We start from the raw sequence: 16,554 nt of genomic DNA, 5'->3' as shown, positions 1-16,554 counted from the left end.
CTAGTACTGTCATGTGTTGGACACAGTCTAGTGGTAGGGCTAGTACTGTCATGTGTTGGACACAGTCTAGTGGTAGGGTTAGTACTGTCATGTGTTGGACACAGTCTAGTGGTAGGGTTAGTACTGTCATGTTTTGGACACAGTCTAGTGGTAGGGTTAGTACTGTCATGTTTTGGGCACAGTCTAGTGGTAGGGTTAGTACTGTCATGTGGGACACAGTCTAGTGGTAGGGTTAGTACTGTCATGTTTTGGGCACAGTCTAGTGGTAGGGTTAGTACTGTCATGTTTTGGACACAGTAGTAGGGCTAGTACTGTCATGTTTTGGACACAGTCTAGTGGTAGGGTTAGTACTGTCATGTGTTGGACACAGTCTAGTGGTAGGGTTAGTACTGTCATGTGTTGGACACAGTCTAGTGGTAGGGTTAGTACTGTCATGTTTTGGGCACAGTCTAGTGGTAGGGTTAGTACTGTCATGTTTGGACACAGTCTAGTGGTAGGGCTAGTACTGTCATGTGTTGGACACAGTCTAGTGGTAGGGTTCAGTTTTGGGCACAGTCTAGTGGTAGGGTTAGTACATGTGTTGGACACAGTCTAGTGGTAGGGTTAGTACTGTCATGTTTTGGGCACAGTCTAGTGGTAGGGTTAGTACTGTCATGTTTTGGACACAGTCTAGTGGTAGGGCTAGTACTGTCATGTGTTGGACACAGTCTAGTGGTAGGGTTAGTACTGTCATGTTTTGGGCACAGTCTAGTGGTAGGGTTAGTACTGTCATGTGTTGGACACAGTCTAGTGGTAGGGCTAGTACTGTCATGTGTTGGACACAGTCTAGTGGTAGGGTTAGTACTGTCATGTTTTGGACACAGTCTAGTGGTAGGGTTAGTACTGTCATGTGTTGGACACAGTCTAGTGGTAGGGCTCATACTGTCATGTGTTGGACACAGTCTGGTGGTAGGGTTAGTACTGTCATGTGTTGGACACAGTCTAGTGGTAGGGTTAGTACTGTCATGTGTTGGACACAGTCTAGTGGTAGGGTTAGTACTGTCATGTGTTGGACACAGTCTAGTGGTAGGGTTAGTACTGTAATATGTTGGACACAGTCTAGTGGTAGGGCTAGTACTGTCATGTGTTGGACACAGTCTAGTGGTAGGGTTAGTACTGTAATATGTTGGACACAGTCTAGTGGTAGGGTTAGTACTGTCATGTGTTGGACACAGTCTAGTGGTAGGGCTAGTACTGTCATGTGTTGGACACAGTCTAGTGGTAGGGTTAGTACTGTCATGTGTTGGACACCGTCTAGTGGTAGGGCTCGTACTGTCATGTGTTGGACACAGTCTAGTGGTAGGGTTAGTACTGTCATGTGTTGGACACAGTCTAGTGGTAGGGCTCGTACTGTCATGTGTTGGACACAGTCTGGTGGTAGGGCTAGTGCTAATATAAATATAATAATAATACTGTCATGTGTTGGACACAGTCTAGTGGTAGGGCTAGTACTGTCATGTGTTGGACACAGTCTAGTGGTAGGGTTAGTACTGTCATGTGTTGGACACAGTCTAGTGGTAGGGTTAGTACTGTCATGTTTTGGACACAGTCTAGTGGTAGGGTTAGTACTGTCATGTGTTGGACACAGTCTAGTGGTAGGGCTAGTACTGTCATGTGTTGGACACAGTCTAGTGGTAGGGTTAGTACTGTCATGTGTTGGACACAGTCTAGTGGTAGGGTTAGTACTGTCATGTTTTAGACACAGTCTAGTGGTAGGGTTAGTACTGTCATGTGTTGGACACAGTCTAGTGGTAGGGCTAGTACTGTCATGTGTTGGACACAGTCTAGTGGTAGGGCTGGTACTGTCATGTGTTGGACACAGTCTAGTGGTAGGGTTAGTACTGTCATGTGTTGGACACAGTCTAGTGGTAGGGCTCATACTGTCATGTGTTGGACACAGTCTGGTGGTAGGGTTAGTACTGTCATGTGTTGGACACAGTCTAGTGGTAGGGCTAGTACTGTCATGTTTTGGACACAGTCTAGTGGTAGGGTTAGTACTGTCATGTGTTGGACACAGTCTAGTGGTAGGGCTAGTACTGTCATGTGTTGGACTCAGTCTAGTGGTAGGGTTAGTACTGTCATGTTTTGGACACAGTCTAGTGGTAGGGCTAGTACTGTCATGTGTTGGACACAGTCTAGTGGTAGGGTTAGTACTGTCATGTTTTGGGCACAGTCTAGTGGTAGGGTTAGTACTGTCATGTGTTGGACACAGTCTAGTGGTAGGGCTAGTACTGTCATGTGTTGGACACCGTCTAGTGGTAGGGTTAGCACTGTCATGTTTTGGGCACAGTCTAGTGGTAGGGTTAGTACTGTCATGTGTTGGACACAGTCTAGTGGTAGGGCTAGTACTGTCATGTGTTGGACTCAGTCTAGTGGTAGGGTTAGTACTGTCATGTGTTGGACACAGTCAAGTGGTAGGGCTAGTACTGTCATGTGTTGGACACAGTCTAGTGGTAGGGTTAGTACTGTCATGTGTTGGACACAGTCTAGTGGTAGGGTTAGTACTGTCATGTTTTAGACACAGTCTAGTGGTAGGGTTAGTACTGTCATGTGTTGGACACAGTCTAGTGGTAGGGCTAGTACTGTCATGTGTTGGACACAGTCTAGTGGTAGGGCTCATACTGTCATGTGTTGGACACAGTCTGGTGGTAGGGTTAGTACTGTCATGTGTTGGACACAGTCTAGTGGTAGGGTTAGTACTGTCATGTGTTGGACACAGTCTAGTGGTAGGGTTAGTACTGTCATGTGTTGGACACAGTCTAGTGGTAGGGTTAGTACTGTAATATGTTGGACACAGTCTAGTGGTAGGGCTAGTACTGTCATGTGTTGGACACAGTCTAGTGGTAGGGTTAGTACTGTAATATGTTGGACACAGTCTAGTGGTAGGGTTAGTACTGTCATGTTTTAGACACAGGCTAGTGGTAGGGTTAGTACTGTCATGTGTTGGACACAGTCTAGTGGTAGGGTTAGTACTGTCATGTGTTGGACACAGTCTAGTGGTAGGGCTCATACTGTCATGTGTTGGACACAGTCTGGTGGTAGGGTTAGTACTGTCATGTGTTGGACACAGTCTAGTGGTAGGGTTAGTACTGTCATGTGTTGGACACAGTCTAGTGGTAGGGTTAGTACTGTCATGTGTTGGACACAGTCTAGTGGTAGGGTTAGTACTGTAATATGTTGGACACAGTCTAGTGGTAGGGCTAGTACTGTCATGTGTTGGACACAGTCTAGTGGTAGGGTTAGTACTGTAATATGTTGGACACAGTCTAGTGGTAGGGTTAGTACTGTCATGTGTTGGACACAGTCTAGTGGTAGGGCTAGTACTGTCATGTGTTGGACACAGTCTAGTGGTAGGGTTAGTACTGTCATGTGTTGGACACCGTCTAGTGGTAGGGCTCGTACTGTCATGTGTTGGACACAGTCTAGTGGTAGGGTTAGTACTGTCATGTGTTGGACACAGTCTAGTGGTAGGGCTCGTACTGTCATGTGTTGGACACAGTCTGGTGGTAGGGCTAGTGCTAATATAAATATAATAATAATACTGTCATGTGTTGGACACAGTCTAGTGGTAGGGCTAGTACTGTCATGTGTTGGACACAGTCTAGTGGTAGGGTTAGTACTGTCATGTGTTGGACACAGTCTAGTGGTAGGGTTAGTACTGTCATGTTTTGGACACAGTCTAGTGGTAGGGTTAGTACTGTCATGTGTTGGACACAGTCTAGTGGTAGGGCTAGTACTGTCATGTGTTGGACACAGTCTAGTGGTAGGGTTAGTACTGTCATGTGTTGGACACAGTCTGGTGGTAGGGCTAGTACTGTCATGTGTTGGACACAGTCTAGTGGTAGGGTTAGTACTGTCATGTTTTGGACACAGTCTAGTGGTAGGGTTAGTACTGTCATGTGTTGGACACAGTCTAGTGGTAGGGTTAGTACTGTCATGTGTTGGACACAGTCTAGTGGTAGGGTTAGTACTGTCATGTGTTGGACACAGTCTAGTGGTAGGGCTAGTACTGTCATGTGTTGGACACAGTCTAGTGGTAGGGCTAGTACTGTCATGTGTTGGACACAGTCTAGTGGTAGGGCTAGTACTGTCATGTGTTGGACACAGTCTAGTGGTAGGGCTAGTACTGTCATGTGTTGGACACAGTCTAGTGGTAGGGTTAGTACTGTCATGTGTTGGACACAGTCTAGTGGTAGGGCTAGTACTGTCATGTGTTGGACACAGTCTAGTGGTAGGGTTAGTACTGTCATGTGTTGGACACAGTCTAGTGGTAGGGCTAGTACTGTCATGTGTTGGACACAGTCTAGTGGTAGGGCTAGTACTGTCATGTGTTGGACACAGTCTAGTGGTAGGGCTAGTACTGTCATGTGTTGGACACAGTCTAGTGGTAGGGCTAGTACTGTCATGCTTTGGACACAGTCTAGTGGTAGGGTTAGTACGGTCATGTGTTGGACACAGTCAAGTGGTAGGGCTAGTACTGTCATGTGTTGGACACAGTCTAGTAGTAGGGTTAGTACTGTCATGTGTTGGACACAGTCTAGTGGTAGGGTTAGTACCGTCATGTGTTTGACACAGTCTAGTGGTAGGGCTAGTACTGTCATGCTTTGGACACAGTCTAGTGGTAGGGTTAGTACGGTCATGTGTTGGACACAGTCAAGTGGTAGGGCTAGTACTGTCATGTGTTGGACACAGTCTATTAGTAGGGTTAGTACTGTCATGTGTTGGACACAGTCTAGTGGTAGGGTTAGTACCGTCATGTGTTTGACACAGTCTAGTGGTAGGGCTAGTACTGTCATGTGTTGGACACAGTCTAGTAGTAGGGCTAGTACTGTCATGTGTTGGACACAGTCTAGTGCAGTGGTTCTTAACCTTGTTGGAGGTACTGAACCCCAACAGTTTTATATGCGCATTCACCGAACCCTTCTTAATTGGAAAAAAAATCAAATTCAAAACATATGTGTATATATTTGACTGGTGCACAAAATGAACCATGCATCAACATCACTGTGTTCAAAGAACAAAATCATCAAAACATTTTCACACAAAAACAAAAACATAATAATGAATATTTACTGCAAATCAGTGTGACTTCTGCTGTTGCCTTTCAGAGACCAGTTCAGAAATGCGCGGCTTCACCTTGGCAAGTGCCACTCATGTCATTTTCGCAACAAAGTCTGTTCCTTTTCGTCGTTTTTATGTCCAGCATCCTCGAAAAGGATTGCTCGGAAAGATATGTTGTAACAAACGGTATGAAAATCTCCAGAGCTTTCTTAGCAATAACAGGGTACGTTACCATTTGTTGACACCAAAACGTTGAAAGCGTTGTTGTTCTGAAAAGTTGCTGTTGAACCTGGCTCTGCTGAATTTCAATGATTTCATCGAGGTATTCATCATTGACATCTGTTGTCTCAACACTAAACGTGAACGGCTGTCTCACCCATGCTGGATATGACTCTCTTGTAGGGAAGTATCCGTCGAGAGACTTTGCAAGCTCATCTAAGTGCATGGCAATTGCTTGCTTCAGTTCAGTGGGTACAGAAATGTCTTCGATTCGAGATACATCTTCGATCTTACTTACACAGTCGTCCAGCAGGGGAAAGTTTGCGAAGTGTTTGTTCTCTGTTCGTCGTTTCCATAACAGTAGCTTTTTTTGAAAAGCCTTCAGGTTTTCCTCAGCTTTGATGATGTTGACTCCACCGCCCTGCATCTTTTGATTGAGATGATTGAGAGCTGCGAAGATATCGGCCATGTACGCTAAAATGAGAATGAACTCAGAATTTTTGAAGCAATCTGCATGACAATGTTGGTGCTCTTGCAAAAACAGGGCTAATTCCACACGCACGGCAAAAACACGATTCAGCACCTGTCCCCGGGATAACCACCTAACATTAGAATGGTACAGAAGTACCTCGAATTCAGAGCCCATTTCTTTACACAGCTCACTGAAGATGCGATGCCGCAGAGCACTAGTTCGCACATAGTTCACGCATTCAACTACAATTTTTAATACTTCTGCCAGTTTTGGAGGAAAGGTTTTTGTTGCCAACGCATGCCTGTGCAGAATACAATGCGTAACAATGATGTGTGGTGCATTGGCTTTCACTAGCGCACCAAAACCAGACTTTCTTCCCAGCATGACTGGAGCTCCGTCCGAACAAACTGCAGAAACATTTACATTACATTTACATTTAAGTTATTTAGCAGACGCTCTTATCCAGAGCGACTTACAAATTGAAACCATATCCCACGAAAGATTGTTGTCTTTGAAGAAGTCATCCACAAGTTTCTTCACATCGGCTGCCTTGGTTGTTGTTGTAAGAGGCTTACAAAATAAAAATTCTTCCTTTATCACGTCGTCTTTCACATAGCGCACGAATACAGCAAGCTGGCTTAGATTGGAAACGTCTGTGGTCTCGTCGAGTTGAAGGCTGAATTTTGCCGGACTTGAAATCAGATCTGCAACTACTTGAGCAAAGATGTCTTTGCTCATGTCCTCTATTCTGTTGCTGATGGTGTCATTTGAAAGAGGAATTTGGGATAACTTCGGTCTCTTTTCCCAGCATGATATTCGCCATCTTCAACACAGCTGGTTTCATGAGTGTTTCACCAATGGTGTGTGGTTTGCCCTGCTTTGCGATCAGGTAAGCAACTTCGTACGATGCTGTGAGGATCGGTTTGTTGATGGGTACAAAGCCGAGAACAGGCAGAGTAGCTCATCGAATCTGTCTCTCTTCACCTTGAATTCAGCGAGCGTTGTGTTCTTATATTTTCCATCTCCATGCAGCTTAAGGAAGTGTTCTCTTAGTTTTGAAGGTGCTAGACTAGAATTGCTCAACTTGGCATTGCAAATCATGCAGTTAGGACACTGACTCCCATCACGTTCGGTTATACATGTAAATCCATATTGTACATATTCGTCCGACCACTTTCTTTTTTTGCTCGACATAGTAAATATGAAGGGATTAAAATATTAAGAAAGAAATCACAAGACGTACCATCACCATAGTCACAAACTGAGCGCGCCAAATTCCCTGCAGCACAGATAGGCCAAGCGATGTAGCGTGATCACTTGCAGCCAATGATGGCCAAGCGGAGCGTGTCATCACGAATCATATGAATCGGATGTTTGTCTTGACCTCCGCCGAACCCCTGAGACCGACTCACCGAACCCCTGGGGTTCGAACGAAACCAGGTTAAGAACCACTGGTCTAGTGGTAGGGTTAGTACTGTCATGTGTTGGACACAGTCTAGTGGTAGGGCTCGTACTGTCATGTGTTGGACACAGTCTGGTGGTAGGGTTAGTACTGTCATGTGTTTGACACAGTCTAGTGGTAGGGCTAGTACTGTCATGTGTTGGACACAGTCTAGTGGTAGGGCTAGTACTGTCATGTGTTGGACACAGTCTAGTGGTAAAGGTAGTACTGTCATGTGTGCTCCCTCTCCGGCCTCTAGGTCACCAGGCTGCTCGTTATGGCGCACACCTGTTTTACCATCGTTAAACGTGCCTGCGTGTCATTAGACTCACCTGGACTCCATCACTTCCCTGATTACCTACTCAGAATATGTCACTCCCATTGGTTCCTTCCCCATGCATCATTATTTCTGTTTCAGTTTCCTGTCTGTGTGTTGTTCGTGTTTCGTTCATTTGTTTATTCAATTATGCACTCCCTGAACTTGAGCTTCCCAACTCCCAGCGCATTCGTTGTGTCAATTGGGGTGGCAGGTTAGCCTAGTGGTTAGAGCGTTGGACTAGTAACCGAAAGGTTGCAAGTTCGAATCCCTGAGCTGAGGTACAAGTCTGTTGTTCTGCCCCTGAACAGGCAGTTAACCCACTGTTCTGGGGCTGTTATTGAAAATAAGAATTTGTTCTTAACTGACTTGCCTGATAAAAAAAAAATTAAGAAAAATTAAAAATTCTTACTCTGTGTGAGTAACTTAGCGTAAAATGCCAAGCTTTTCTGTCAGTGGATAGATTTCACACTTGTTTTGTGTCACCGTGACTGCAAGGATAGAGATCTCAAACTTATGTGCTTGTGTGTGTCAGTACAGATATTGAAAACCGGTGACTAAATCGATGTAAAATGAGAGTGTAAGTAGGTCAGTCCAGGTTTAAAGAGGAAACATACATAGTATAGCCCAGCCTGAGGCTCCTAGCAGGAGCTTGACACACTCTCTAACTCCACAGTGCTGTTTGTTCTTCCATTGGACATCCTGCTTGGTCAGACAGCTACAGTAGCAGCAACAGTATGACTTTCCTTTACTCCCTGTCCTGGCCCTTAGCCTCAGCCCTCCAAACCTCCAGACCTTTAGGCGTACATTACACTACCGTTCAAAAGTTTGGGGTCACTTAGAAATGTCCTTGTTTTTCATGAAAACGTAAATTAAATGAGTTGAATAGGAAATATAGTCAAGATGTTGACAAGGTTATAAAAATAATGATTTTTCACTGATATAATAATTGTGTCCTTCAAACTTTGCTTCGTCAAAGAATCCTCCATTTGCAGCAATTACAGCCCTGCAGACCTTTGGCATTCTAGTCGTCAATTTGTTGTGGTATTCTGAAGAGATTTCACCCCATGCTTCCTGAAGCACCTCCCACAAGTTGGATTGATGGGCACTTCTTATGTACCATACGGTCAAGCTGCTCCTACAACAACTCAATAGGGTTGAGATCCGGGGACTGTGCTGGACACTCCATTAAAAACAGAATACCATCTGATTGCTTCTTCCTTAAATAGTTTTTGCATAGTTTGAAGCTGTGCTTTGGGTCATTATCCTGTTGTAGGAAGATATTGGCTCCAATTAAGTGCCGTTCACAGGGTATGGTATGGCGTTGCAAAATGGAGTGATAGCCTTCCCTTTTCAAGATCCCTTTTACCCTGTACAAATCTCCCACTTTACCATCACCAAAACACCCCCAGACCATCACATTGTCTCCACAATGCTTGACAGATGGCGTCAAGCACTCCTACAGCATCTTTACATTTTTTCTGTGTCTCACGAATGTTCTTCTTTGTGATCCAAACACCTCAAACTTAGGTTTGTCTGTCCATAACACTTTTTTCCAATTTTCCTGTCACGCATTGACCCTAGAGAGCTTTCTATGTCTCTATTTTGGTTTGGTCAGGGTGTGATTTGGGTGGGCATTCTATGTTCATTTTTCTATGTTTTGTATTTCTTTGTTTTGGCCGGGTATGGTTTTCAATCAGGGACAGCTGTCTATCGTTGTCTCTGATTGGGAACCATACTTAGGCAGCCCTTTTTCCCACCTGTCTTTGTGGGTAGTTGTCGTTGTTTGTTGGCACTATTTTGGATTGTTTATTGTTTTTGTCGGCGTCATATAAATAAAGGAATATGTACGCTCACCACGCTGCACCTTGGTCCTCTTCTTTCGACAGCCATGACACTTCCTCTGTCCAGTGTCTGTGTTCTTTTGCCCATCTTAATATTTTATTTTTATTGGCCAGTCTGAGATATGGCTTTTTCTTTGCAACTCTGCCTAGAAGTCCAGCATCCTGGAGTTGCCTCTTCACTGTTGACGTTGAGACTGGTGTTTTGCGGGTACTATTTAATGAAGCAGCCAGTTGAGGACTTGTGAGGCGTCTGTTTCTCAAACTAGACACTCTAATGTACTTGTCCTCTTGCTCAGTTGTGCACGGGGCCTCCCACTCCTCTTTCTGTTCTGTGAAGAGAGTAGTACACAGCGTTGTACGAGCTTTTCAGTTTCTTGGCAATTTCTCGCATGGAATAGCATTAATTTCTCAGATCAGGAATAGATTGACGAGTTTTAGAAAAAAGTTAATTGTTTCTGGCCATTTTGAGCCTGTAATCGAACCCACAAATGCTAAAGCTCCAGATACTCAACTAATCTAAAGAAGGACAGTTTCTTGATTCTTTAATCAGAATAACAGTTTTCAGCTGTGCTAACATAATTGCAAAAGTTTTCTAATGATCAATTAGCCTTTTAAAACGATAAACTTGGATTAGCTAGCACAAGATGCCATTGGAACACAGGAGTGATGGTTGCTGATAATGGGCCTCTGTACGCCTATGTAGAAATTCCATTTAAAAAATCAGCTGTTTCCAGCTACAATAGTCATTTACAACATTAACAATGTCTACACTGTATTTCTGATCAATTTGATGTTGTTTTAATGGACAGAAAATGTGCTTTTCTTTCAAAAACATAGACATTTCTAAGTGACCCCAAACTTTTGAACGGTAATGTGTTTTCTGTTTTTTTTCACCTTTATGTAACCAGGTAGGCAAGTTGAGAACAAGTTCTCATCAACAATTGAGACCTAGCTAAGATAAAGCAAAGCAGTTCGACACATACAACAACACAGAGTTACACATGGAGTAAAACAAACAGTCAATAATACAATAGAAAATAAGTCAATATACAATGTGAGCAAATGAGGTGAGATAAGGGAGGTAAAGGCAAAAAAGGCCTTGGTGGCGAAGTAAATACAATATAACAAGTAAAACACTGGAATGGTAGATTTGCAGTTGAAAAATGTGAAAAGTAGAAATAGAAATATTCGGTGCAAAGGAGCAAAATAAATAAATAAATAAATACAGTAGGGGAAGAGGTCATTGTTTGGGCTAAATTATAGATGGGCTATGTACAGGTGCAGAAATCTGTGAGCTGCTCTGACAGCTGGTGCTTAAAGCTAGTGAGGGAGATAAGTGTTTCCAGTTTCAGAGATTTTTGTAGTTCATTCCAGTCATTGGCAGCAGAGAACTGGAAGGAGAGGCGGCCAGGAATTGGTTTTGGGGGTGAACAGAGAGATAAACCTGCTGGAGCGCGTGCTACAGGTGGGTGTTGCTATGGTGACCAGCGAGCTGAGATAAGGGGGGACTTTACCTAGCAGGGTCTTGTAGATGACCTGGAGCCAGTGGGTTTGGCAACGAGTATGAAGCGAAGGCCAGCCAACGAGAGCGTACAGGTCGCAGTGGTGGGTAGTATATGGGGCTTTGGTGACAAAACGGATGGTAGGATAGACTACATCCAGTTTGCTGAGTAGAGTGTTGGAGGCTATTTTATAGATGACTTCGCCAAAGTCAAGGATCGGTAGGATGGTCAGTCTTACAAGGGTATGTTTGGCAGCATGAGTGAAGGAAGATTTGTTGCGAAATAGGAAGCCGATTCTAGATGTAATTTTTGATTGGAGATGATTAATGTGATTCTAGAAGGAGAGTCGGCCCGAGAATTGAACCCTGTAGGCACCCCCATAGAGACTGCCAGAGGTCCGGACAACAGGCCCTTGAATTTGTCACACTGAGCTCTATCAGAGAAGTAGTTGGTGAACCAGGCGAGGCAATCATTTGAGAAACCAAGGCTGTTGAGTCTGCCAATAAGAATGTGGTGATTAACAGAGTCAAACGCCTTGAACAGGTCGATGAATGAATGTCTCTTATCAATGGCGGTTATGATATCGTTAAGGACCTTGAGCGTGGCTGAGCTCGGAAACCAGATTGCATAGCGGAGAAGGTACGATGTGATTCAAAATGGTCAGTAATCTGTTTGTTAACTTGGCTTTCGAAGACCTTATAGATGCAGGATAGGATAGATATAGGTCTTTAGCAGTTTGGGTCAAGAGTGTCCCCCCCTTTGAAGAGGGGGATGACCGCGGCAGCTTTCCAATCTTTGGGAATCTCAGATGATACGAAAGAGAGGTTGAACAGGCTAGTAATAGGGGTTGCAACAATTTCGGCAGATCATTTAACTTCTTCGATATAGGGGGCGCTCTTTTAATTTTTGAATAAAAAAACGTTCCCGTTTTAAACAAGATATTTTGTCATGAAAAGATGCTTGACTATGCATATAATTGACAGCTTTGGAAAGAAAACACTCTGACGTTTCCAAATCTGCAAAGATATTATCTGTGAGTGCCACAGAACTGATGCTACAGGCGAAACCAAGATGAAATTTCAAACAGGAAATGCCCCAGATTTTGAATGAGCTTTGTTCCAATGTCTCCTTATATGGCTGTGAATGCGCAAGGAATGAGCCTACACTCTCTGTCGTTTCCCCAAGGTGTCTGAAGCATTGTGACATATTTGTAGGCATATCATTGGAAGATTGACCATAAGAGACTACATTTACCAGGTGCCCTGCTTGGTGTCCTCCGTTGCAATTATTGCGCAATCTCCAGCTGAATGTTGCCTGCTGAATGCTAGGCTTAATGCTATGCTAGCTATCAATACTCTTACACAAATGCTTGTGTAGCTATGGTTGAAAAGCATACTTTGAAAATCTGATATGACAGTGTTGTTAACAAAGGCTAAGCTTGTGAGCCAATATATTTATTTCATTTCATTTGCGATTTTCATGAATAGTTAACGTTGCGTTATGGTAATGAGCTTGAGGCTATAATTACGCTCCCGGATACGGGATTGCTCGACGCAACAGGTTAAGAAAGAGAGGGTCCAGATTGTCTAGCCCGGCTGATTTGTAGGGGTCCAGATTTTGCAGCTCTTTCAGAACATCAGCTATCTGGATATGGGTGAAGGAAAAATGGTGGGGGCTTGGGCGGGCTGCTGTGGAGGGTGCCGGGCAGTTGACCGGGTTAGGGGTAGCCAGCTGGAAAGCTTCACCAGCCGTAGAGAAATGCTTATTGAAATTCTCAATTCTAGTGGATTTGTCGGTTGTAACAGTGTTTCCTAGCCTGAGAGCAGTGGGCAGCTGGGAGGAGGTGCTCTTATTCTCCATGGACTTTACAGTGACCCATAACTTTTTTGAGTTTGTGTTGCAAGAAGCAAATTTCTGCTTGAAAAAGCTAGCCTTGGCTTTTCTAACTGCCTGTGTATATTGGTTTCTAACTTCCCTGAAAGTTGCACAACACGGGGGCTGTTCGATGCTAATGCAGAACGCCACATGATGTTTTTGTGTTGGTTAAGGGCAGTCAGGTCTGGAGAGAACCAAGGGCTATATCTGTTCCTGGTTCTAAATTTCTTAAATGGGGCATGCTTATTTAAGATGGTGAGGAAGGCATTTAAAAAAAACAGGTCAATATCCTTCCAGGATACCCGGGCAGGTCGATTAGAAAGGCCTGCTAGCTGAAGTGTTTCAGGGATTGTTTGACAGTGATGAGTGGAGGTCGTTCGACCGCTGACCCATTACGGATGCAGGCAATGAGGCAGTGATCGCTGAGATCTTGGTTGAAAACAGCAGAGGTGTAATGTATGTATGTATGTATTTATGTCTGTATGTATGGACATATGTATGGGGCCCTTGTTCTTAACTGGAAATGTAGCTGGAAGTACACGTGAGCAACTCACTCTCACCCAAATGTCCCATTGACATTAATACTTAATATAGGCAAGAGTATGATGTAGTAACACACATAAACTGTGTGGTAGAATTATGTGATTGATAAGACATGAAAGTATATTAAATAAATGAAAAGATTTGTTAGCAGAGAGGGAAATCTACAAAAAAGTTTGAGGTTTGGGTCCATTCTCACCTTCTTGGTGGCCTCTCCCTCTCCCCGTGGGCTACAGGGGGCTGGTGTCCACAGCATGCTGGGAGCGATGCACACAGACAGATTGAAGGCATTCATCTGGTTGTCTTCTGCATTTCCTTGGATACAGTGGAGCACGGCAACCACGTGTCTGAGAAGCAAGAGGTTTTCACTGGGCAGAAGATGGACTAACCTGAGGTGGGGCACGACGACAAAAGAATCAGTGATGAAAACACAACATTGACCACATCTGGTAAGACTGGATGTGTCAGACAAAGATTTAAATAGTGGGCAGAGAATGATGAGGGTGATCTTTGTTTTTCCTATGTGTTTGTGAAGGTGCGTTACGGGGAGTGTCAGTACCTATGGATGGCTAGCCATTTCTCCTCTTCCTCCTCTCTCTCCATCACTCCAACCCACTGCTCATACAGATCCACACAAAGCAGACTGCCTGGAACATTCCGCAGGAAGTCCTGTTGGGGGACACAACCACAGGGACACAATTTAGGTTAGAACACCCCTTAAAAACTTATGTGAATATATTGAAGCAACATCTCAAGACATCAGTCAGGAAGTTATAGCTTGGTCGCAAATGGGTCTTCCAAATGGACAATGACCTCAAGCATACTTCCAAAGTTGTGGCAAAATGGCTTAAGGACAACAAAGTCAAGGTATTGGAGTGGCCATCACAAAGCCCTGACCTCAATCCTATAGAAAATTTGTGGGTAGAACTGAAAAAGTGTGTGTGAGCAAGGAGGCTTACAAACCTGTCTCAGTTATACCAGCTCTGTCAGGAGGAATGGGCCAAAATTCACCAAGCTTATTGTGGTAAGCTTGTGGAAGGCTACCCGAAATGTTTGACCCAAGTTAAACAATGTAAAGGCAATGCCATTCAAATACTATTTGAGTGTATGTAAACTTCTGACCCACTGGGAATGTGATGAAAGAAATAAATAATTCTCTCTACTATTATTCGGACATTTCACATTCTTAAAATAAAGTGGTGACCCTAACTGACCTAAGACAGGTCATTTTTACTTGGATTAAATGTAAGGAATTGTGAAGAACTGAGTTTAAATGTATTGGCCTAAGGTGTATGTAAACTTCCGACTTCAACTGTATGCTTCTTTTCTGTAGAGATTATATGAATCCTGAAAATATGGCACATAAAGTAGAACAGAATGCTATGAAAGAATCTGTGCAACTCAACTATTATGCAGTAATATTTTAGAGTAGTTGAAAGATGGCACAACCAGGTGTGTTTTACTGAAGCAATCTATCCTTTTACACTCAACATTGTTTGTTTGTCAGCTCAGTTGTTTTCAGTTTGTTGGCTAGGATTGGGTATAGTAATAAAGTAATATGCCTAACTGAACAGCAGCATGTGTTCTCTGTGTGTGTGTGTGTGTGTCCTGTTCTGTCTGATCAAATACAGCTACAGGTTTCCAGTAAAGCCTCCCAACATGTGCTTTGAATTGAGTGTGTTTTTCTACCTAAGCTTTGTCTTCCACTCCAATCACTTCACTACTTTCTGTCTAAGACTTTATATGATTTCGCACACACACACACACACACACACACACACACACACACACACACACACACACACACACACACACACACACACACACACACACACACACACACACACACACACACACACACACACACACACACACACACACACACACACACACACACACACACACACACACACACACACACAGGATATGGCGGTGAATATGTGTGTCTACAGCTGTGTTAGCTCTGTGCTGTGAATTATTCTAATGTGTTGAAGCAGGATGAAACAGATCCTTCAAACCTCCTCTCTCTCATGTCCCATTTTATCTGATCTGACAAGCCTGGCTAAACCCTTTAAACTCTGATTAATACAAAAGGACCCTGGTGTGTGTGTGTGTGCTTGCTTGCATTCTGTCCTACCTTGAAGACTGCGGCGGTGACGAACACAGACTCGTGTGTGAGTGTGTGTGTGTCCTCTGTCCCATTGTCCAGTCTGTCTCTCAGCTCTCTGCAGGCTTTGGCCCCTGCAGAGCGACGGAATATACCCCTGGTGTAGGGACCCTCCTGGTACAGAAACACCAGCATGTCCATGACAGGTTTGGGCAGGGTGTGGTCAGGGCGGCAGACGGAACTGAGAGACCGTCCGAACAGGCGTCCCGGGGTGGGGGACAGGGAGGTGGGGGACAGGGGGACACCGTCCAGTTGGCTACTGGACCCCCTCCAGAAGGCCCAGTTTATCAACAACCTCTTCCTCTTAACAGACTTCTGACCTGGCTCTATAGAGAGAGAGAGAGAGAGGGAGAGGGGGGGGGGGGTTTAGTCCAACATTAAAGACATTATTCTATTATGAAGTAGGGCCTACTGCTCAATAAAACACAACGAGAGGGAGAGAGATGGGGAGAGAGATGAAGACTTAATGGTGTTTGGAGAGAGCATAGGAAGGGAAAAAGAGTGAGAATGGTAGTGTGTGTGTGTGAGAGAGAGAGAGAGAGAGAAGCAGGCATTGATTCAGAAAGAGACGTGACTAGAGAGGAGTTTGAGTCTAATGGGGTGGAGATGGAGCAGTCTGTCTGGAGAGAGAGAGAGCTAGAGAGAGACTGAGAAAGAAAACGTGTTTGTGTGTGCTTAGTGAAACCATATTTCTGAGACTTGGTATATCATGTTAAGTAGCTGTGAGTCCTTTGGAATTATTTCCAAAGGAAATAAAAAATGTAAAAAAGTATGAAATAAGTATTGTGAACCCTTTGGAATTATTTCGATTTCTGCATAAATTGGTCATCAAACTTGATCTGATTTTCATCTAAGTCACAACAATAGACAAACTTTGTGTGCTTAAACTAATAACACAAAAATTATTGTATTTTTCTTGTCTATATTGAATACATAACTTAAATATTCACGGTGTAGGTCGGACAAAGTATGTGAACCCCTAGGCTAATGAATTGGAGTCAGGATTGGAGTCAGGACTCAGCTAACATGGAGTCCAATCAATGAGACGAGATTGGAAAAATTGGTTACAGCTGCCTTG

General features: G+C 44.0%; 1 protein-coding gene across 4 annotated transcripts in view; it reads right to left on the bottom strand.

Annotated features, from left to right (window-relative positions):
- Positions 1 to 16,554, bottom strand: part of LOC124044114 (rho GTPase-activating protein 20-like) — a 62,597-nt gene that overhangs the window by 4,615 nt on the left and 41,428 nt on the right. For 3 of the 4 annotated variants that reach the window (XM_046363576.1, XM_046363574.1, XM_046363575.1), the window contains exons 10-12: positions 15,447 to 15,802; positions 13,869 to 13,978; positions 13,509 to 13,698 (exon numbers count right to left, since the gene is read on the bottom strand). In XM_046363576.1, the coding sequence (XP_046219532.1) occupies positions 13,509 to 13,698; positions 13,869 to 13,978; positions 15,447 to 15,802 (656 nt within the window). The remainder of the gene's footprint in view (positions 1 to 13,508; positions 13,699 to 13,868; positions 13,979 to 15,446; positions 15,803 to 16,554) is intronic. The other variant, XM_046363577.1, reaches the window with a different exon arrangement.

The sequence above is a fragment of the Oncorhynchus gorbuscha genome, linkage group LG09, assembly GCF_021184085.1.
Source record: "Oncorhynchus gorbuscha isolate QuinsamMale2020 ecotype Even-year linkage group LG09, OgorEven_v1.0, whole genome shotgun sequence".
In the NCBI taxonomy this organism is placed as follows: Eukaryota; Metazoa; Chordata; class Actinopteri; order Salmoniformes; family Salmonidae; genus Oncorhynchus; species Oncorhynchus gorbuscha.
The sequence above is the reverse complement of the archived record's forward strand: the minus strand, read 5'-3'. Positions and strand labels throughout refer to the sequence as shown.